The following is a 23,729-nucleotide window of genomic DNA, read 5'->3' as shown; positions in this document are numbered from 1 at the left end:
AGCTTGAAGGAAGATATTTCTAGGACACAGGCTTCTTACTTTAAAATGCTGGCATAAAAATTTGCTTTTCCATGTAAGTTCAAAGCCCAATTAGCCAGAATTTTCCCATTTCACTTGAGTTCATTTAGCTTTGCAGGGTACTGGAAGCTTGTATAGCTGTCAAAGGAGGATATATGGTTTTATTGCTGTATACACCACTCTGCAAATTCAGGATACATCTTGAACAAGATGTGCATACACATCTTGTATGTTTCAGTTTCTTCCATTTAGGGGAACAAAAACCATAATAGAACCCAAACAAAAAGCAAACAACACTTGCTTGTTGCAACAGAATTCTGTAAAATCATGAAGGGGACTGAGAATATAGCTGCTGCCTAATAGTAAATTATCACAGCTTTATTACCATAAAACATGTAGGAGATACTAAATAAAATTGAAGAAGCTAAATTTTTTAATGCTTCTTTTTTTATCTTATTTTCTTTTTCCTAATTTTTTTTTTTCTCCTAGAAAGTTTGTACCCAGGGAAGGATATTAGCAATAAATCTTTGGTTTGACCTAATAGAGTTGATATTCAGAACATCTAATTTGCAGTATGAGAGTGTAAGATTTAAGCAATTATTTCCTTTTTCTCTTAGTACCAGGGGAGAATATAGCAACAATGAAGTATGGAGCACAAGTTGTAAAAGGGGAGCTGAAGTCTGCTCTGTTGGATGGAGATACTCAGAACTATGACCTGGACCATGGATTCTCTCGACACCCGATCAACGACGACTGCCGGTCCGGGATTGAGATTAAACTGGGCCAGCCCTCAATAATCAACCACATCCGAATCCTCCTGTGGGACAGAGACAGTCGGTAGGTGCCAAGGTGACACAGAAAGGGAATGTAATGCATTTTGTACTGGAGATAGTGTAGCACTGCAAACTGTAAATTGAATATTTTATTGGAACAGCATAATAGTGTTGGAGATGACAATTTCAAGGTTTATTTGAAAACAACCTGATGTTTAAATGTAATTTTGGTTACTTACACACCAGATCATATTTAGAGATGTTAAACTACCTTAAAGTACTTAAATATTTTTTACATATTTGCATTTGAAACATTAAAATATTCTTTTGTTGCAATTTTTAAAATATATCATAACTGTGAAGAAATTAAACACTTTGGCACTAAGATTGACTTGATCTTGGAGGTCTTTTCCAGCCTAAATGATTCTGTGATTCTGTAATTCACAAGTAATAAAATACATTTAGAATGTGAGTTACCAACTGGTTACAGTAGTTATTAGAAGCCACTTCATGGTTAGACTGCTGAAATATGAATTGTCATAGATGCCAGAGCTAGTTGTTACTGAGCTACTTTAGATTATTATACAATGTATGAAAATTCAAATTAGGCTCATTTGAACAATTGAGTGGCTGCTGAAGTAGAACATTTGCAAGGTTCTTTTTATCTGACAAATTTAATATGTTAATTTTGTAACTTGCCATGATAAAGATCTTACAGTTTAGTAGACAGCTCAGCAGATAATCATAAGCTGTTAAAAACAATAAAACAAGCTACTTATACATTTATTATATACCTTATTATCTTTCTGGGAAAAGATTAATTTTATTTTATTTCCAGACTAACTGTTTAGTCTTGCAGAATTGTTGCATTTTGCTTTTTCCACTAAGGCATGTTATTCTAGAACAGGGTGTATATGAAAGTTTTAGTTAGGTGGGTTTTTTTGTAAATTTGAATCAATTTTTTGAATATGAGTTAATTGCTAATTATTCAAAACTAATTTTATTAATTGTAGCTATTTAACTGTTTCAAGGGAGTTCTCCTACTTCAGTTCCACTGAAATTTGTTTTCATTTCCATTTCTTTTGAAAAGATAGAAAAGTGGATCTTTGAAGGTATAAGCAACTTCTTGATATAATATTATACTAATTGTGCCAGAAGATCAACCAAATTTATGAACCAATTATTAACTAACTTTATAAAATCTGAAACAGTATTAGAGATACATTAATAATGAGTTCTCTATCATTTTTTAGAGAACTCATATAACTCATAAAATGTTCCTCATCTGCAGGGCATAAATTTGCAGCTGGTGAAACTCAGTTCAAAAATACTCTCCTTGGGACAACTTCTTAGAAAGTTATCTGTTCCTTGGTGTCCTGTGTGCTTCACCTGAAATTTGTAGAACAAACTGTTATTGCTGGCAGAATATCTGACAGGGTGGATCTCTAGAGATTTTTGTCTTTGTGAAATACATAGGGCTCAGTTTAAGATCTAATTTCTGTGTCATGCCGAGTTTTAATTTTTTTTAAATCATCCTGATTTCTGTGGAAAGTTTGTTATTGGGCATTCTTTTGTTTCCCAACAGGTATAGTAGTGGAATTAACACTATCTGTCCTGTGGAAGGCCAGGAGTTGGACTTTGATAGTTTTAGGTGTTCTTTTCTAATTCAGAATATTCAGTGATTCTCTGTTCTATGAATTGTCAAGCTTTTTTCCCTTGTAGTTGATCTTGGGAAGAGTTTGGTTAGAGAGGTGTGCAGAAATTTGCCACCCAAGATCTTAAGGAACTTGCTCTGAGATTGTCCTTGCTTTTTGTAGAGATCTTTTCCTTTCTACAGTCTCTAACAATTGCTGGCCACTAAACTGCATCTTTCTCATGGGATACATTAATTATGTCTTCTAAAAGGTTTTTTTAACACCTATACAGACATGTACAGATCTGTACAGCATGATTGCTTCTTATTCAACAATTTTTTAAACTACTCTGTTCATTTTAATTGTCTGTGTGAAGCTCTGGTCTATTGGATATTCTTAACAGAACCAGATGGAAAGTAGCAGGTGTTTTACACCTCTAGTTCAGAGGTGTTAACAGCTTGAATCTTAGTTGTAAAAGTGCCAAGGGGAGTAGCCTTCCAAACTGCCTCTTCAAATAAGATGCTATCCAGTCTTAAAAAATTTAAAGGCATATAATTGTGTAAAATAGTGGAACTACATTTTTGAGGTAATATTTCTTTGTTTGGTATCTTCAGAAACCAAAAAGTAGCATGTTGTGTATGGGTTACAAATATATGTTAGTTAACAATGATGATGTGAGAACCTCTAATTGCTCAAGGCTCAGGGGACTGTCAGTAACTTTTGTATGCAAACTGCTCAAACTCTAAAACTTTGGGGCCTAGTTTGATCAAGTACATATATGTTAGTAATAGTAATGTTGCTAAAATACATTGTATTAATGTGGGTTGTGAATATTACACATCTGATAGGTGTGAATGGGAAAGCTGGTTGTGCAATTGACATTTAAAGACTCAGTCTTACTTTTTCAAGGTATTAGCAACTATCTAACATTTTAAGGATTTTTAAACAGTATTGTTTAAGTACTATTTTAAGTCCTCAGGAAAATTGGAAGCATTAACAAAGCCATTAATGTTTAATAAGAAATGCTTGTGTAGAACTCTTTAGGAACAACTCCTCTTTAGAAATCAGTGTGAAAGGAAGCTTAAGTGCTGACATGGTGCTGTTGAAATGCCTGTGAATGTGTCAGACTAGTGCCTTAGGAGAAAGAAAATACTCTGAAACATATATTCAGCGACTTGCAGTTCCACAAGTGAAATTTCTACTTTATTCTAAGTGTTAAAGTCGTGGATATAATAGGGAATTAGCTGTGGCTTATAACTTCTAGTTTGGGTTTGCTTTCTGTTAACAGCGAACTATAAGGTGAACATAACTGATAAGTAAGAGGAAGACAAAGATTAAGAAGCAAGAGGAAGACACAGAAGCCAGTTAATGGCTTTTTTATTTTCCATGAGGTAATATTTGTGTGTGTAAGGAAGTAATGACAGGCTCAATGATATATCATAAAGAATTGAAAGGGTCAGAAGTGAAAACGGTTATAAAGTAAATTTGCCTTTTTTGAGCAAGGAGTTTGAATTTGCATTTTTGATCTAGTAATTGTTTTTCATTTTTTCATTATTGATTTGGCAATAGAAATAGTACTGTGTCACTGGTAGTTTAGTTTTATTTCACAAGGAGTGAATACAAATGATAACTTTTATGACAGAGTCAAAAGTCTCCATTTCACTTTTTGAGGCATAGTAGTCTCATCTAATGACTGTAGATTGTGAGTGTTTGGATGTTTTAAATAATTTTGAAATACATCTTAACTGTGAGAGTTTCTTTTCAAAGCTAGTTAGAAAATAGGGATCTGGGTAAGAGCAAACAGTTTTCAACACAACTGAAAATCCAGAAGACAGTGGAAAATTTAATACCTAAAATTTGTTGACTTGTATTCTAACCAGTGTTTTTTGATAATCCGTAGGTCCTATTCCTACTACATTGAGGTGTCCATGGATGAGCTGGACTGGATTCGGGTTATTGATCACTCGAAATACCTCTGTCGGTCCTGGCAGAACCTCTATTTCCCTGCCCGTGTCTGCAGGTAGGTTCATCAGTGTAACATACAGTGTCTGACAGTAAAGAATGTAGGCACCAGAATCACTTGCTGGATTTTGCTACTTCATTATGTATTTCTGAAAATGTGTTATATCTCAACTTTTATCAGCTATGCTAAAGAATAGCTTATCTTAGTTTATATAGTTTTGTAATAGTTTATCGTATCCTTTTCTAATATTAATATAGTTGACACAATGTAGGCATCTGGTTTGAAAACTGCTTTTTCCATAGCTGTGTATTTCCTTTTTTTTTTCCTTGTTGTTGTTGAGTCATATCCACCTTTTTTGCAGCTGATGCAGCAGTTTTTTCATTCAGTAGTAAGCATCATTCCTTGACTGCCTAAACATTTCTAATGGACTTACATACTTACTATAGAACTTGAAAATGTATTTTTATGTATTATATATTTTCTACTGTTGCACTATTTTAAATAGTTGTGAAAGGAAGGAAGGAGAAAGTTAGAACTAAGGAGCTTTGTGGAATGTCTCCAATATTGTTTTCAGTGCCACAATATAAGAAGGATATTAAGCAATTAGAGAACATCCAAAGGAGGGCAATGAGGATGGTGAAGAGCCTTGAGGGGAAGCTGTATGAGGAGCAGCTGAGGTCACTTGGTCTGTTCAGCCTGGAGAAGAGGAGAATGAGGGGAGATCTCATTGCAGCTACACCTTCCTTGTGAGGGGAAGAGGAGAGGCAGGCACTGATTTCTGCTTTGGTGTGACAGTGTCCTTGGCCAAGGAACAGACTCCCCAGGGAAGTGATCACAGCACCAGCCCGACAGAGTTCAAGAAGCATTTGGACATTGCTCCTGGGCACATGATGTCACTCTTGGGGATGGTGCTGTGCAGAGCCAGGACAGGGACTTTGATGATCCTTGTGGGTCCCTTCCACATCAGCATATTCTGAGATTCTGCTATTCTGTGAAAATGACTAGATGGGTTTAATTGTTGTTAAAGCGATGATGTTTTTTTTAACTGTAGGTGTTGGGAATTCTGCAAGAAGTTTATGATCACATTGAAGCAGCCTCACTCAAAACCTGAATTGAGCTCATTGATAGGGAGGATACAACCTGCAGATATCAAAGATGCTGTCATCATTTGGTTTTGGGTCATTGACCCTGAGAGGAAATGGCATGTATTGTAATAATTGTTCTGTAGACTTTAACTTTAATTGCCACAGCAACTCTTGGAATCCCCATGGAGAGAAGTGCTTTCTTTTTCCCAAAGAAATCCTGTTCTTTTCTATAAATCTCTGTTCTTCATTATCATATCCACAAAATGATAGGGAATTTCTTGGAGGTGCAGCTTATTGGAAGAGCTAAAGTGAAAGTAATGTAGCAATGTAAGTTTGTGACCACTTATTGTTAAAGAGCAGTAACCTCAAGGCAAAATATGAGTTTTCAGCTGAGTCACCATAATAAATAAAGACAGTTTAGATAAGGTTATTCTGTAATCATTATTTACATCAGTGAATTGGAGCCTAAATTACAGTATGAATGTAGCATTTGACTAGCATTTTCTAATAAAAAATGGCTACAAATTTACTGTTCTTTTACTGTATTTTTCCCCTGTTTGTAGGAAGAAAAGACTATTTAAAATGTAATTAGAGATGTAAAATTGCTGACAAATTTTTGAGGAGTTCCACATTAACAACTTTTTATTTAATTATATTAATGTAAATAGTTAGGTATTACTTGAAGGTTGACTCTTGTTTGATCAGGAACTTTCATCAAATTGCCCTCAGGAGAGGGGCTTTGAGCAGAGGAGGCTATCTGCACATAGATATTAGTATTAGAGACTTATTTATCTGTCTTTTAATCAATATTCTGTTCAGAAAGAAGTAAGCAAGGACTACTAAACTTTTGTTTTGTCTCCAATTTCAGTGTTTTGTGATAATGTATTTAAAGTAGTTCAGTTTACTTAAATGAGTTAAATTATTCTAGTATACTAACATATACGAAACAGAAATTCTAATATACGTAATGTTTTCTTGTCACCTAAAAATGAGATGCTCTCTAGTCTTGTGAGCACAGATTTAAAATATGAACTAAATATGAGATTGTCAGAATGTATTCTTTGAATATTTGATATTCTGTTTCATAGGCATGTTGTACATGCTTATCAAGGGGACATATATGTTTCAAGCATTTTATATGCTCAGTTTTGCTCAATGCTGCTTCTGTTGTATAGTCTTGTTTTAGTGTCACAAGTCCCAGTGCCAAAATTTTCTTGCTAATGGGCAACAGTACAGAGGAATGGAAGCATCATGTTATGTTCTGTCTTCTTGCCATTAGTTTCAGCATTTTATTCTTTTTGTCTTACTATTTGAATGCATTTTTAGTAGATAATCATGGACTGAATGCTGTACCAGGAAAGACTTCAGATAGGTGGTGGTTTGTTTTTTTTATTAAAAAAAATTATTTTAGCTCAAAGTACTTTATTTGGGTCACTGTGTAAGGTGTACTTTTGAGGTGCAACAAAGAATTGAAGAGTAGTATTATTGACTGGGGTTATTTTTATTTGTGTGCCTTTTTCCAAAGTGAGGAGTAGAACATGCCAGATTCTGTACAGATTGTTGAAGGACAGCCAGTTGTCTGATACACTAGAACAATTGTTCAAACATAATCATAAACAGGATATGAGCTCTGCATTATTAGGCAAGGTTAGTTGCCTTTTTGAGTTACCTTTCACATAAATATTAGTTGTAAAGGGGGAGAGCTGTCAATGTCTGAACTGATATGTTCATCTAAGTTTTAAGAAGCTACTCAAATATTTCCATGGGCATAAAAATTTTTATTTGCATGTATACAGGTTGAGGGTTTTGTCTTTTTGAAAACCTGTAAATTGCCTCTTAAGCAAATCTATCCATGTTCAATTCTGAAATCAATGCCTTTTTCACATAAGGATGAAAAAATACAACCTTCTCACCATTAGTTGTTAAATAAAACATTCATTTGACATTCATAGTATTCATTTACACTGCAGTGAATTAAGACCGATTCAGCCTCCTAAATGAGTCATTTGTCATGTGTGTCAAAGTCTCCATCATGATTTGATCTTTTTGATATATGGAGTGGTTTGGAATACTCACAGTAGTGTTGGAGTTAGGGACATTCCCATGAAAGATAATTTGTACTTGGCAAAGCACGTATCAAACCATTCAAACTGATTAGGGAAAGTCAAGTAATGTGATAAGATTATTTACACTCTTTGCTTCTTCCTGTTACTTACGTGCTCCAGTCTGTCTTAATAGGTTCAGAGTAACTTAGGCCAGCCATAACCTCTGTTAGATTAATAGGTGAAAAAAATGAAAGGGTAATAACCAAAGACTGAAATTCTAGAATAAAAAGAAGATTGTTTGTGCTTTCTCACTCACATCAGATGACTTATTTGTAGAATATATAATTCCTGATTTAGATAAACAGGCTAATTTGTACAAAGCTCAGTATAACAAGAGGGTGTTACTGTATTTAGAGGGCTTTAGTAAAAGAAAATGTGGAGTGTAACATATGGGGGGGATTCTTGACATAATTGTTTAAGACTTTTAATTTTTGCTTTAAATACTTTTAGAATACTTTATTCTACCATCTTTGAAAATTGAACAGTCATATACTAAGCAGAAAAAGCAAGTAAGAGATTACAGGGTAGATTTTCCCGCATTTTTTTTCCCGATACAGTAGTGCTTTTTTTTAGAATTTCGTCTTGTTCTGTTTTCTTTGTTTACACTTTCATGTGGAGCTGAAAACTCTTTAGAGGGAAGACAGGACATAGAAGATGTTCATATAATCATCTTCCTGTGGAAGTTAAGAGCAAGTGTCAGGTTCACAGTTATTCCATCTTCTTCTTGTAGCAGTGAATGTTAAAGCCACTAAAGGTTTTTGAGCAGGTATTGCTATTTTCTGCTTTATCCTTCTCATTTTTTCATCCTTTCATTTTTATTTTGTGACCTCATCTTTTTACTTTGTCTTCAACCACAGTATTTTAAGAACTGCATTAAGAGAATTGCAAGAAGTTGAAAAATTTTGAGGTTTCATAATAAGGCAAATGTAGCCACAAGGTGTCACTCCAATAAAGGTTTAAAAGAATTTCTTTGTGTTTACACTCCTTTGATTAAAGTGTTATATCTACTGTGTGCTTTTTTTGTTTTAAACTTCCCAGATTTTTTAAATCATTCTGGTTTGCTGTTTATGCTATAGAGTTAGTACATAAAATCAGAAGGAAACCTTCAATTCTTTTTTCATCTTTAGTCTGACACTGGATGATTCTGTGTTTTGGTTGGGGAAGTGTTTCCCTAACCAGACCAACTTGTAGTCTGAAATCAATGCTATTTTGACAGTAATACCAACTTTCTCAAAGATACATTGGAAGGGTAAAGGCATCAGTTTTTCTCTGTATTTGTTATTTTTGTCTTAGCTCTTTTTGTGATTATAATAATGAGATTTATCAAAAGGAAATATTAATTATTACTGCATAAACATTTGGTTCTGAAGTATGTTTCTATTAAGAGAACTGATGGATGCCTTTAGACTCATGCTGTAAATGTGGGAAATTATTTAAGCATATTCTTTTTCCTGTTTTTTAAATCTGCTTTAAGATGAAAAATCTTGAGGTGTTGAATTAATAGTAATATAAGGGATCTAGGTTTCCCTTAAAGCACTTGTCTGCTATAGAAAATTGGCATTAGAATTATTTTACTTTAGAAGGTGTATTTTTATTTTAAATGTATTTGTTGGTGCAGAGAAAGTAGCCTTCCCTTTTATTAAGCATTGATGATACTGGGTGGATTTTTTGTTTAGCGCTTCAACAGTTTTTGCTACTAATGATTACACCATTTGTAATCCTCCGCCTGAGTGAAGACAAATTAAATCGTAGACGTGTCTCCTGAACATTGAAAAAAATGCAAGAAGAGTAAATTTTTCAGAACTAAGGCAGTTCTAAACTCAGAAATGCTGGTAGTTGTGCATAATTATTTTGTATGAAATGATATGCGAGGAGTTGTGATTTTTCAAGTGTAGGCTAGACAAAACATTTTTCTTTAATTCTGGTCTTAATCAGACAGCCTCAGATAACTATGCTTTCTACTGGTGGTGCTGCAGTAATTTTATTTTTCTTTGTCTCTGGGAGAGTCATTGAAATTCGCTGCTGATTAAGCAGCACTTACTCTCACTTTCAGCCTGACCAGCAGGTCTCTGGCATTATCTGTCATGGATAGCCATTTAGCAGTTTTCCTGAGCTTGGTGGAATCTTAGTGGATAGTAACTTGCCAAAAGGCATTCCAAATGTGGTTTGATTTAAGAAGGTTTTGAAACAAGTAAGGAGACAATGCTTGAAGGAAAATGCAGTTGAAGCATTGTCCCATGTACTTGAACTAAATTGAGGGGAAAGCAATGTCTGCAGATCTAATTTAGCACTGGGAGTGCTTTTTATGTGCTGTTTCCCCTTTCCCAGTAAGGAATGGTGGTGTTCAGAAAAAGTGTGGAGACATCCAAAAGAAGCTTTTGAATATTGTTTTAACTTAAAAGGGAGCCCTACTGCATCACTGATCTAACTAGAAAACATAGACTAAGAGATGCTGGCAAGAGCTTGGTAAGGCATTCCATCAGTCTAAAAAATATGTGAAAATTTTTTCATCAGTATGTCCTTAGTATCCTTATAAAAGGACTTCTTGCAAATAGAATGATTAAACTTGGGTAACTGAAACCATCTTTACCTCAGTCTGCATCTGAGAACTACAAATAGTTGCACAGGCAACATGTTGATTAGTTACCTTATTTGTACCGTTCTTTGGGAAGCATTGACTTTTGTGCAAATATTTTACTTCTAACTGCAGATAATGCTGGTGTTTGTGAGTTTAGGAAGACATTCCAACCTTGTTGCATAATTGAAATTAGCTTTTCCTTATTTCTGGATAACTGAAATGTTAAAATATTTTCCTGAATCTAATACTATAAGTAAAACATTAATAATAAATATCAAAAAATAAGTAAAAATTATCTTGATTTTTGTTACATAAGCATAGTAATAAGTAATATAAGCAGTTTTGAAATGTTACTCCAGAACTTTGAGGCTTTTCACTGACATTATTTCCAAAAATCAATTTTCATTGCCAGCAGTTTTTGGTGTTTTTTGTGTTTTGGGGGTGCAGAGTAGAGTTCATCATTATTTCTTGTAAGATGTGGTCATATTTAGGAGTCTTTATTGGCATGTTTCCAATACTTTGCCGTTTAAGTGTGAAATAGGAGGAAACAGTTTCCTGTAGTCTCCATTTTAGTGAATAGATGCTGCTTAGTTTTCTGTTTATCAGTGTTTAAACATCCTTTTCTGTGTTCCAGTAGGTTTTCATTCTGGTGTTTTTTCTGTTCCTAAGAAAAGGTAATAGTTGGGGATTTTTCAAACAATGTAGATCATCTACACAGGATCAAGAAAGCTATTGCCTCATCTGAGTTAGAGTGTTTATTGATTTAAAAGATCTTATTCTTCATTTCAGGTTATGTATACTTTTTATCTTGAGCTTACACTTCTAAATTCAGCTCCAAATGTGCTCCTAGTGATATAAAAGCTCATTTCTCTACAGGAATAATCAATAATATTTTTCATCAAGAACTTTGATAAACCAGCTTTTTTCTTCTCAGATTCCTTCTCCTGTCTGTCATAGCAATTTCAATTATCCTAACCTAAACAGCCCAACTCAGATTTGAGGAAAAGTAAAAAAGCTAGTGTGCATTTAAGCTGTCAATGACAACCTGCCAGACAACATATCATCTGAAAATGAGTATTTGTCTCAAAAAGTGTATGTAGAGGGTCAATATACCTTGTATAGAAATACCTGAGAAATGGGGATAGCCTGCCAATCCAGTTTGTTGGACAGGAATTATAAAAAAATATATATTTTATTATTTTCTTTTTGCTTTATGGTTTAGAAGAAGCAATTAACTTTTTTAGAGACCTAGATTGCATATTTTTCATGTTTGACATAATAATAAGTAGGTTTTTTGTAGCATGGTTAGAATTTCTTTAGTCTGAGTTTTGAGGTATTAATTTTGAGTCTCTTAAACTCTAAATTGTCTTGAGGTCTGTTTTCAGTGTTTCACCTCATAAATGAGATCTGATGTAGGTGAAAATTATCAGCAATTGTTCCTCTTGACAGTGATACATAAAGATACATCTAAATGCTGAATTATCAAATTGTTGATGATAAATCTACAGCAAGCTGTACTTTAAAGTTAATGTTGCGTAAGACGAGTGTGTTTAAAAGGCATCTTGAGCACTTCTTTTCTTTAAACTCTATTCTGTGTTTTCTGTTGCACTCCAAGGGCTAGAATTAACTGTGGAAACTTGCCATACACGTTTACAAAGACAGGCTTTTCCAAAAGGAAATAATGTTTTGGCAAATTTGTAAGAATTCTGGTTTATTTTAGTTTGTTGATCCATGATGGGCATCTGTTGAAGTTGTTGGATGCCATTGTGTACAGCATTTCTCTGTATTCCCATTTCTTAGCAGATAATGAGCACGGTTTGCCCGTGTGTATCTGAAACACTGTACCACACTTAAAACTACACATGAAAAATATTCAAATTGTTTACATGAACCAAGTAACGCACTTCTGTGGACTTACATTTATAAAGCCATCTGTCAACCAACATTAGGCCAGTCTTAGCTGTGGAATAATTTGGATGATAAAAATTTTACAGTAAAGAAAATTTGTCAGTAATTAAACTTGGTTCATTGTTCACAAACATCAAGTTATCTTCTGTGTAGCAGAAAGGTAAGTGTATGAGTAGAAAAGCCCTAAAGTAAATTACTCTTCAGTGTCCTTTTTCTCTTCAAAAGAAGCTCATGAAACTCATCTTGAAGCTAAGATTCTTGACTTGTATTTGCTCTTTCTCATTTCAGTTTCAATTGGGAGGATGGGGCTTATGGTTCCATTTCATGCAGCTTTAAATAGTTTTTAAAAAGAATATTCACTCTTTAATATGAAAGAAGATAGTATACAAACAGTTGAAAATGAAGAATCAAACTGAACAAGTTGTGTGCTACAGAGAATCAAATTTGTAGAAAATAAGGCATGAACATGTGTATAAGTCTCTTCAACTGACAGAAATTAGTGAATGAAGGAAAGAAAACAGTGGAAGAAATATCTATTACTCAGAAAAAATACAATGTTTGGGAAAATCTCTTCAAGTGAAAAATGTTTTAAGATAGGTTTTTTTATGGTAGGGTTAATGATAGGAAAGCCACGTGGGATTTATGATTTTTAGACTGCTATTGTACTAGAAGCAGTTATTATTTGTAATGTTTCCTAAAACAAAGAAAAAATGTTTTTTTCTAAAACACCAGATTCTGCATTTGGGTTTTGATTTTTACTGCAAAGCAACTTTAATGGCTTTTACACTTTCAAATTTGTTTTTCATTTGTAAGACTGGGACAAATTTTTATTTACTTTACAGCAGATGTAATAAAGATCTTGGAAATTTTAGATACTGAGAGTAACATCTTAAGTGATCAATAAAGTAGTAGTTTCATTACTTTTCTTCATACCATTGTCTTTCTCATTTGTATTGGGGAATAACAGCTGTGATGGAAGGTGTATTAAATATTGATTTCTAAATCTGTATTCTGTTCAATTTAATTACCCTGTCTCTGTTAAAGGCAAATTGCAAAGTTGGCTAATCAAGCTGCACTTTCATTAACAGTGTAAGTGCCCTGTTGAGTAAGGTCAGTGGGCAACTCTCCATGTGTCCAGTGTGACCTCGAGAGCAGGAGATGCTGGTCAGGGAGAGGCTGTGAGCACAGACATCCTCATTCTCACTGAGCCTGCTAATGCATATTCTTTGCTTGGCTGTTCATTTATTTAAGGTCCCTCTCTGACTGGGGTACTATCAACTTCTTGTAGGTTTTAGTGGCAGCACTTTCCAAAAACTCATTAACCACTGCATAAAAAAAAGTTTTATTCATTTTGACAATTCTTTTGCTATTTTGTTTCTTCTAATTCCAGTATTGTGGCATCTGGTGAATGAGAACACTGCATTCACTTGTTTGACTCTTGCTAAGCCTTTGTGAATGTCAGGTGTAGACCCTTCAACCATTACTCTTTGATTCCATCTGTTCAGTTGCTTTTATGATTTTAGGTGATGTTGGCTGTACCTTCTGTGACCCTAGTATGTACTCCTTGAGGTATGGAGACCAGAACTGTATGTGAGCATTTGAGATTTGGGTGTAGCAAGTTGTAACAGAGTGACAGAGCAGCGGTGTTTTGTTCTCAGCAGCCTTCCCAATGTTGTGCAGTATTTCAGTGATCCCTCCTGCCATTTGACCAGCCAAAAAAGTTTACTTTCATCTGCAGACTTGGAGACTAACAAAAACTTAGGCTTGTTTAGTTCCCAGGCTACTTAAAAACAAGATTATCGATTCCACTACTTCTGTTTTTATTGATATTGACAGTACTTCACAAATGAAAACTTCTTTGGCTTTCACACAGTTATGTAAGTAACTGGGTGAGTCACATGAGAATTCCAGTTTTAAAAGTAAAATTTGGTAGTATTCCTTTTAATTCGATGCATGGTTTGCAAAGATTAATTTTCTGATATACTTTAGAAGCTGAAATCGAATGGAGGGAGATGGGTTTTTCTGCTTGGTTAATTAGTTGGTTTGTTTCTTTTTGGGTGTTGATTTGTTTATTTTCTCCAAAATTTTTTTTCTCTAAGCCGATCCAGGAAATTTTCTAAAGTTACACAATATCTATTTTGATGGAGAAAAAAAAAGCCATGATTTTTAATCTTTTTTTTTTAAAGTTCATGACTAGAACTGTATTCTTAAAAATTAGTGAGACATTCTGAAGTTAAAATCATTTTTTCTTTCATGTCCTCCAATGAAGATTTGAAAGGGGAATTTTTTCAGTTGTTTTGCAGTTTACTTTACTTGATTCTTCAGATGCGTAGGATTTGTAGTGGAGTATTTTCACTAATTTTCCATGTGATCTAAGATTACATATTTATTTACCCATTAACTGGTCTGACACCTCTGCTCTTTTTATACCACCAAAATTTGGATAACAGAGTTTAAAAATAACTTCAGTTACAAAAGCAATAACTGAAAAGAGTAATACGTAACAAGCTTTTTAGACTAGAAATTATGGGTTTAAGTGTCACGTACTTGGACATTTGAAAAACGTAAGACTAAATTATGAGTACATAATATTGAGGCATACAATCAATCTTAACTGTGCCTTAGGGTGTTTTCATATATCTGTTGTGTTCCCTCAGTGCATATTACTAAGGTTTTTATCTGCAGGATTTTCTTCTAATTTCTATTGCACTTGGCTTTTTAGGATTATTATTATTTTTTATTGTAATATTAATAGCAGGACAATTATTTTTTTTCAGTTTTGCTAATGATGTTAATGTTTTATTTGGGGTTATTTTTGCTTTGTTTTATTACGAGAGAATTCTTGATTTTTACTTAATTGCTAGGAAAACTAAATCTGTATGAAACACTGTATATATATATATATGCATTGACACTCTTCTCATTCAGATATTATTTCATCCCCTTTTATTCTTAAGGGAATGATTTAATGTATATTTAGATGAAAACTGATTTTAAAACTTCAGTAGATCAAAATAGGATGAAGGGCTTGAAGACATTATTGCTGATGATTCCAGCTTGTAGTAAATTATAAAACACATGTAACAGCTGTAAAGAGAGATGACTTCCTGTGTCATATTTCTTCTTGCCTTCATAGATAAGTGTGTAAATGAAAGGGAAACAAATTGTTTCAATATAGCAAATCTATATTATTTCTTTGGAGTGAAAATGAATGAAATTGAAATAGTTCACTCTTGGGTGAAACTAGAGACTATAAATGTATTTTATCCTCTTGGTGTGGATTGACATAATGCAGATTAGTAGTAAGAAAATGTTCCTTGTATCATCAACAGTTGTCAGACATGTTCACGAGTATTGAATTATAGTAAAGTAAAAGGGGTTCACTGTACTCACAGGTAATTTGCACAGAAGAGAGTGCAATCCATCTTTTAAACAGAAGCTACTGTTCACTGCTAGAAAATTTATTTTTTCAAACTCTGTAATACTTTTTTTATTCTTTGTATTATGGAAACTTTGTAGTTACCTATGCCTTTTCTGCACCATCTATGCATCACCTGATTCCTAGGAAGATAACTCAAGGGTCTTTACCATCCTCTGGCATGTGGACATGTGTTGGCACTATAACATCTAACACCTAAGTGGTTTATCCCATAGGTGTATGCAAATAAATATAATAATATTTGAGGTCAGCAGCATATTTAGAATACTTTGTTTCTGCAACATTTTAACAAAATTTTTGGCTTCTTGAATTAAGGAGCAGTTTCTAAGTTGGAATTCTCAAAAGATGCAAGTTATATACAACATAACATTGTGCATAAAATTAAAAAGGCATTTAGCAACTGGGGAGTTGATGGAACATTTTATTCTGTTCTTTAAATTAATTTAGTGCAGATTTCTTTTAAAAGTTATTGCTGAGGAATCCTCCAAATCATAGGCTAAGGAAAATTGCATAAAGCAATGCATGGAATATAAACTCTCTGCCCAGATTGGCCTGTTTCTTGTATTAACTTTGGCAAATACAGGACCTCAGTTAAAAATGTAATATGTGTTTTGGGATGATTCTGTGATATGTTTTTTATGGAAGATGCAGCATGTAAGAGGCAGTAGAATCACAGGATCATTTAGGTTGAAAAAGACCTCTTAGATGGCATCCAGCCATTAATCCAGCACTGCCAAATCCACACCCACACGTCTTTTCAGTAACTTCAGGGCTGATAACACACCCACTTTGCTGGACAGCCTGTTTAAAGTACTGTTCTTGAGCAATCTCTTGAGTTTTTGGAGGATTCGATTTTTATTTTTTTTTTAATTAGCTCATTTCTAAATATATCTTCTCTATCTACTCTGAACTTACTCGGCACTTTTTCTCATTTTATATTTGAATGACCAGTGTCAGAGCTGTTCAAAAACAAACGACCAAATTAATTTAGTAGCTTCATTTGAAAAAAATTTGCAGGAGGGAAAAATATATTTAGGCACTGAAGAACATCTAGTATCCCATTTTATTTTAGGGGAAGCTCAGTGGTACATTGTTTAAAATTGCCATTTTGGTGAAATTCATAATCTAATCTTTATTATGTAGCTTTATGGTTTGCATTGTATGCAACTGCTGTGATGCAATTTTAAAAGTTGAATATATTTGTTCTCTAATCCTTTACCTAAAATGGAAATGTTTCAGTATGAAAATTTTATAGTCATTATATCAATTTCTTAAGTGCACGTGGGAGGAATGGCTATTGATCTAAGAGATTTAATAGTTCATGTTCAAAATCTATGGAATAGAAGTAATATTTTGCATCTGAGTAACTGCTGAGTGTAATCCTTCAGGCAGAATTCTGAAAGCAGCTGTAAAACTGGAAAATTACCTTTTTTTCTTTTTCAGGCATAACTGCACTTGAATATCTTTGTTCATTTTAGCTTCTTTGAATTATGTCTGCATAAAGAGCTAAAATATGTATTATTTCACTCAGGTAAGAATTTGGTTTAGCTATTAAAATTAGAAACTGTGTGCAGTTACCATGGAAATTACTTGAAGTAGTTGTACTTTAAAGGAAACAGAGGTCACCAGTGGAGTCACAAACAATGAATGGAGAGTGCTTTTGTGTGAGGTGTATAGGATCATGCTGATAGAAAGGGACTGAGATTTTTAGTGATATCTGCAGGTTTTTTTCCTATTTGTAGTGGCTTTTTTAAAGGGGAGAAGAGTTGTTTCTGGGGTCCTATCAACATCTTTTTTTTTGTTTGCTTCTTTCCACAGTTTGTTCCTTCTGACTTCTAGCTTTCAGAATCCATCATTGCTGCTTCAGATTAGCTTGAAGAAATGTCTTCACAGAACTATGGAGCTTTTCTACTCTCCTGGTCTTTTAAGAAGAATTTTTATATTGGCCTTGTAGTTAATCTTGATTTATGGGTCAAGAAAGTCATGTTCTAATATGTCAGTTCTTAGTTATCTATAAGATCTAGCCCAGTTAATATAGTAGTTTCATGATAATTGGCTAAAATCCTCTTACTCTGCATGAGCAAAAGTTCCACTAAGATGGAATAGACTAATGTATCTCATCTCAATAGTGCACAATTTGCAAGAGAAGAGATATATATACAAATTAGCATCACTCAAGGGGAAGAGTTAGATTTTTTTGTAGCTTGTTTTCTTTGCAGGATGTTGTAGGTGTACATATGTGGTGCTTTAGAGTGAACTTATTCCATAATAGTTATAGGCAAATAGTTTCAACATTCTATTTCAGAGTTATTAGGTCTGGAAGATACAATGAGTATAAAATAAAGTAGTAAACACCAATGTGGAGAATAAAAATGGAGAATTCTTATGCAGCTATTCTGAAGTACACTTGTGCTTTTCACAAGGCTTGGAGGTACAAGCCTTAAAAATAATGTTGAAATTTTTATTCTCTGTAGAATTATGGCCACACTTCAGTGTTAGAAAAATTATCATTCATAGTTACTGTAACATTAGAACTTTAATGATGAATACTCACTGGAGTAATTTTTGTGGCCTATTTCCTAGAATGCAGTTTCTAACAATTTCCAAAAGAACAAATGGAACAAGTGCTTGTTCTCTGGCATGCTAGAAGATGCCTTTCTTTTTGATTCTGCTTTCCTCTTTACACCATTTTCTGTTGAGCAAGTTAAATGCAGCAGTTTACTTGCACATTAGCAATGTCTTGATGCTCATATTCCTCCTCTATTGCTTTGGAGATCCTTATAGTTAAAAAAACCTGTTAATTCCTTATTTAATCCTTTAAATTATTTTCCAGACAAGGTCTAAATTGTAAGTGGTTTATTCTGGTTCAGAAAACCAGGTGTTAAGACAGCTGGTTTCTTGGCATAGTGACTAACACACAGCTGCCATATGCTGTGCTGTCACTGCTTCATCTTCTTTCAGAAGGCCTTGTTGGAATGGTTCTGCTGGTCTGCCTCTGCCCTGAGCTCAAGGTTAGCACTGAGACAGGGATTTTTGATGCTGACTCTTACTTTCCTCTTGAAAGGGAAAACATCTGGAGCTCTCTGCTTAATCTTATAATCTTAAACTGGAAGTTGGGACTCCAGAGTGTGTGGGAAATTCTGCCAGCCTCTTAGGGAAAGAAAAACAATTTGCTGAATTAGATGTAGACAGGATATCCAAGAATCAAGCTTGAAGCTTCCTTTGTTTTATTCCCTCACATTACAGTGATAGGAGATACAAAAAGTCATCAAATTTTTTGCATCTCTAGGTATCTTATTAAGCAATTATTCTTGAAAGCAGGATGATATCTAGTTTGTGAGTGAAGAATAGTTCTTGTTATTAAGTAGGAAAATACACTCCAGGTTTAAACATGAATATGCTCTTCACCCATAGCACAGTACCCTAGTGACTCTCTGCAGTCCAGTCATCAGTAAAGTGGAAAACTGCTCATCTAATCAGTCTCTGGAGCAGGCTGAGCCTTAGTTTTGCTGAGCTGCTCTTCCCCTTTTCTCTGCTGTTTCTGATAGGGTTTCTATATTTTCTTATATCAATCTTTTTTCTTCTGTGTTTTTTATGGTCTTCATTCTTTGCTGAGGTAGTGCCAGGTAGTAAAGTTTAAAGCTATCTCACATTTGTGCCTTTCGTTTGTTTTTAGTTCACCCTACATGGCTTAATTCCTTAAACATGTTCTTACCTGTAGACAGATATGATAAAGACAACCAGAGCTCATCATTAATTTCTCTCAGTAAAACTGAGATCTGGGTCATATTGCAGGAAGAAGGTGGGGAAGAATAAGTAGTAAAAGTTTCATACTTGGTGTGGGAAAGGCCTTAATTCCTTCCTGGAATTGGCTGGTTTTATTCTGGCAGCATCTTCCTGAACTGAACTGGGAAGATACTTAAAAAAATTTGGACATGGTGAATGCTATGGTCTGCTATGATACAACAGCTTGTAGATACTGTGTTATTTTAAGGTAAAATGGATCAAATGGTTTCAACAGAATTAGAAGGAATGTTTTGTTGATTTGAAAATGATGGGGTATCTGTGCTAGATGAGATTTGGAACTGTTTCAGTAAATTAAATGGCATATATATGGCAGTTAGTCAAGATTATTTGTAAAGTTTTTTTTGTGTATATTTGGATAATATAATTGGATTGATACATAAATGCAGCATAATAAAGTAGCTGCCAATGTAACTGATTTATTCTCAGAAGTTTCTATCAGAAAAAGAGCCTGATTATCACTATATTTAAAGGGAAACAAATGCTGCACTATTTTTTTTCTTAATCCAAATTTTGTAGCTCTTAAAATAAAAAAAAACCAAAACTATTTCATCCTCTTTAAAGGCAGCTGGCATTCTCTAGACTTTCTTTAAACATACAGTATAAGCCTGATAGGGAGATTACATAAATTCTTAAGAACTGTGTAGCTTGTGAGTCTCAGAAGAACCTGGGCAGAAGATGAGAATAGGAGGATAAGCTTTTAAAGTAAGGAAGACCTTTTAAACTGAGGATATGAATCAAAGGGCAAAGTAAGCTATGTATGTGGAAGGTAGGATTAGGAGCAAGTGTCATGTGCAAAACACAGAAGCATGGCCATGCAAGACAAGCCAGAGAATGCTTAGGAGAGCTGAACAAACTTATGGAATTTATCATTTGGCCTAGAAAGTATGTTTGTTTTTAGTAACTACTGTTTTCAACCTGTGGAACTGCTTCAAGTAGTCTATAATTGTATCTAAAAATTAATGGTCTAAATAGTCCCAATGCCTATTCTTTAGTCCTGTAAAGTTTTACATTTTGGCCATGTCCATCCTATCAAATTCCATTCAGCTTTTGGAATGTATTGACTGTCCTGCTTGCCCTTGGGTGGAATAGCTTCTGATCCATGTGGAAGTAGTGCTGAAGTAGTGCTTGTGAAGGGAGTGCTAGTTGGGCTAGGCTGGAATTATGCCAGGGACAGGCCTACTATGTTAACAGTGTGGGCAGTATATCTGCTTCCATTTATAGATGACCTCAAAAACAGTTAGTGTAGCCAGAATAATCTTGAGACTGAGTTCTGGGAGAGGTTTTCCTGTGCTTTTGTGCAGAACAGGGGGAAAAGCTTGGAGATAGCAGACCTGAAATGGGGGCTATCACTTCTATTTGGTTTGCTTGAACAGACTTTTACAGAGTGTGAAATCTCTTTGCATGAGGTTCAACTTGTTAAATAATTAATTCAGAGAACTTTGGTTTTCATTTTTCTGACCCATCAAAAGCATGTCAGTGTAAGCTGTTCTATGACACAATAGATATATGTGTGAGCTGTGTTGTCCTTTTGAAAATGAAGAAAATACAAAATATTGGCTAATCTTATGGAACAAATGAAAATTGCAGAGGTTTGTTTTTTTTTTTTCTTAGTGCTTGAAGGATTTAGATGCTGCATAGTTAATAGATTTGATAACCGTTAGTTGCTGGATTTTTAATTGGATGTAAGATGCATAAGAGTGAAGAAAAACATGTATTCAGCAATTGCCAAATCCAAGATCACTTTGTTTCTGTGGCATGTAGGGAATAAGAAGTGCAGTGTCAGTTACTGTTATATAGAATGTTTGTCCTCTGGCTCAAGTTGAGATTTATTATCTTTAAATCTTTTATGTTTTGATCTTTAGTGGCATTTTGTTAATACCAAGTTGTCTAGCATCTTTGGACTGCTTTTAGGACGATGGAATGAGTGATGAACCTGCAGAGATCGAATACTCTCTCAGGGGGATGCTGAAGCATAAGACTTCCTACCTCTACAGAATGAGAAACTTTGAGATAGCATATTTCAGTGATAGAGTTAATATTCAGTTAAATACAAGAGGAAGAGGAGCAATAGTGCAAGGGAGGAGTGAGAAATTAAGTGGTATCTTTTTAGAAGTCTGCCTTATTGCTGCTTACATTGCTCCTTTGGGATTTCTCTATTGAGTGCAAGCTCTTCTTGAAAAACCCAGGATGAAATTACTGCCATAAATTTTTATTTTTTTCCTAGTGTAAAAGCTTTATTTAGTTGGGGAGGGTTTATTACCAATGTTTTCCTGGCATGGCTAAGTTCTATTAATTTCACATGACAAGCTCCAGGGTTTTCTTCTTGTCCTCCCTTACAACCCCCACATCCCAATGTGTGGAAAGTACAATTTGTTATTGGTTTGCCTTGGGCTCTGGAGACCTCATTAGAAGCCCAAAAAGGGGTTTCTGTCTCTGCTGTTGGACACTTTTCTGTTGTCTGCTGAACTGAGGCCATTTGCATTCTCACATGGAACGAAATACAAGGGCCAGAGGATGAAAACTGTTATATTTATATTGCTTGTCTGTTGTTAAAAATGGTGATAAGAGATTAAAAAAATGCTGTTCTTTAGGCTCTAGTGTTACACTAAAATTTGCAATGCAGAGACAGATCAGCTCTAAGAAAATAATGTAAGCAGGAAACCTCAACTTATTTTTTGTTGTGACAGTTTATATGCAGAATGTCCATTTGTTTGATGGTAAGGAAAGATACCTACAAAACACTTCATTTAGTCAGAGTTCTAAGGCACCATGCTAACTTTTCAAGTTCTTATTCCCATGAAGATGCTTTAAAAACACCTCTTGCAAGAAGAGACTGGGCTTTTTAGTCTGCACAGTAGTTCAAGACACTGTATTGGAGCAGTAAGCATTTAAGAACTATCATAAAAATTCAGTGTATTTTCATAGCAAAAGTCAGTATGCCTGTGAGAACCTATTTATTCTATCCTTACAGTAATTTCAAGGTTTAATATGAAATGTACACAGTTAGATTTTTTCTTTGACTAGGAAACAAAACTGTGTGTCTTATGTATTTAAGCTCATGTAGGGTACTGAATTTTTAATTTAAAACATTCCTACTGATGAAAAATAAATTAGGAGTTCAAGAAAACTGATTTTCTTATATTAGCAGTGGTTCCCATGCTATTTTTCTATGGTGTTGTATCATTATAAAATAATGTGTAGCAAATGCAGAATTGATTTTGCCTTTAGTGTTTTCACAGCATTTGATAGTGTTTTCAGCAGCTGTATAATGCACCTCTACACACATGAACACACACATTTATGTGTATATACATGAAGGATACTAAGGGTACTAAGACTACTTTCAAGAAGATTAATTCCAGTTCCTTTATAAATATAATGAATAATTGTTTAAATTGCCTGTTGTAAGTTGGTATAATACTCAGTTTATATGGGGAACGCAACATTCAAAATTCAGAATGCTACATTGAAATCAGAGCAAACTGGGAGTATTGAAAATCTAGCTAGCTAAATGCCATATGTAATATTTTAAAACAATGATACAAGATTATTTATAATAAAAGATTTCTTAAAATTGTTCTTTCTATCAAGAGAGCTATGCATATAAGAACTAGAACTTGTTTGTTAAATAAAATAAAATGAGAAATTTAGAATAAGGTGCTGATAAATTTCCTTACCTAAATTATCAGTTCTGGAAACAACCACAGTCTCTATGGTCATGGACTCCTTAAAGTTAAATCAAATACCAAAAATGCTTCAGAAAGTCTTTTAGTTTAGAATAAGTGTTTGACAACCTGAAATAACAATATTTTCTGTCAAGTTTTAAAAAGGAATAACATGGATTTATATGATCTTAAAAAGCCATCTTGCTTCTTTTTTTTTTTTTATTAGGATTCTCCAGCATTTAGTCTTTACTATATTCAAAATGAAAGCTAAATGCTACAAACTGTTCTAGTAGATAGTGGTAAAAGTTCTTTATGGGAATGCAGTTCATGTTTTAAACTTGCATAATGACAATGATCAGTAAAGGTTTTTTTATTGGGTTCCAAGAATTCTGCAGTTTTTAAGCCATCAGTGCGTTTATGGTACAACCCTTAAAGGAGTAAACTTTACTTCCAAAGCTTTTCTGAGCTATGACTTCATACAGAGATCCTTCTGTGCTCCGTAGAGTTCTCTGGCATTCTGAACACCAGGCAGAGACTGGTATGGGCAAAAGCTGGTTTTGCATCTGTGGTGTTTTCCAGAAGTTGTGAAACTGGGATACTAATGTACCAGAAAGACCTATTTATTGCCAGGGTAACTTTTCAGAACAACAAATATTTACCTTCAGTAAATAGCTTTAGAAAAAACTAACAGACTCTGATAATAAAATCAATGAGAGTCTTCTAAAGAGTGTTCAGAGACTCTGTATTCTCAACA

General features: G+C 34.2%; 1 protein-coding gene across 2 annotated transcripts in view; it reads left to right on the top strand.

Annotated features, from left to right (window-relative positions):
* The window catches only part of BTBD9 (BTB domain containing 9), a 112,636-nt gene that overhangs the window by 10,857 nt on the left and 78,050 nt on the right, over nucleotides 1-23,729 (top strand). For both annotated transcript variants that reach the window (XM_079329332.1, XM_079329331.1), the window contains exons 6-7: nucleotides 636-855; nucleotides 4,326-4,445. In XM_079329332.1, coding sequence (XP_079185458.1) covers nucleotides 636-855; nucleotides 4,326-4,445 — 340 coding nt within the window. The remainder of the gene's footprint in view (nucleotides 1-635; nucleotides 856-4,325; nucleotides 4,446-23,729) is intronic.

The sequence above is a fragment of the Erithacus rubecula genome (genome assembly GCF_903797595.1).
Source record: "Erithacus rubecula genome assembly, chromosome: 2".
NCBI classification, from domain to species: Eukaryota; Metazoa; Chordata; class Aves; order Passeriformes; family Muscicapidae; genus Erithacus; species Erithacus rubecula.
The sequence above is the reverse complement of the archived record's forward strand: the minus strand, read 5'-3'. Positions and strand labels throughout refer to the sequence as shown.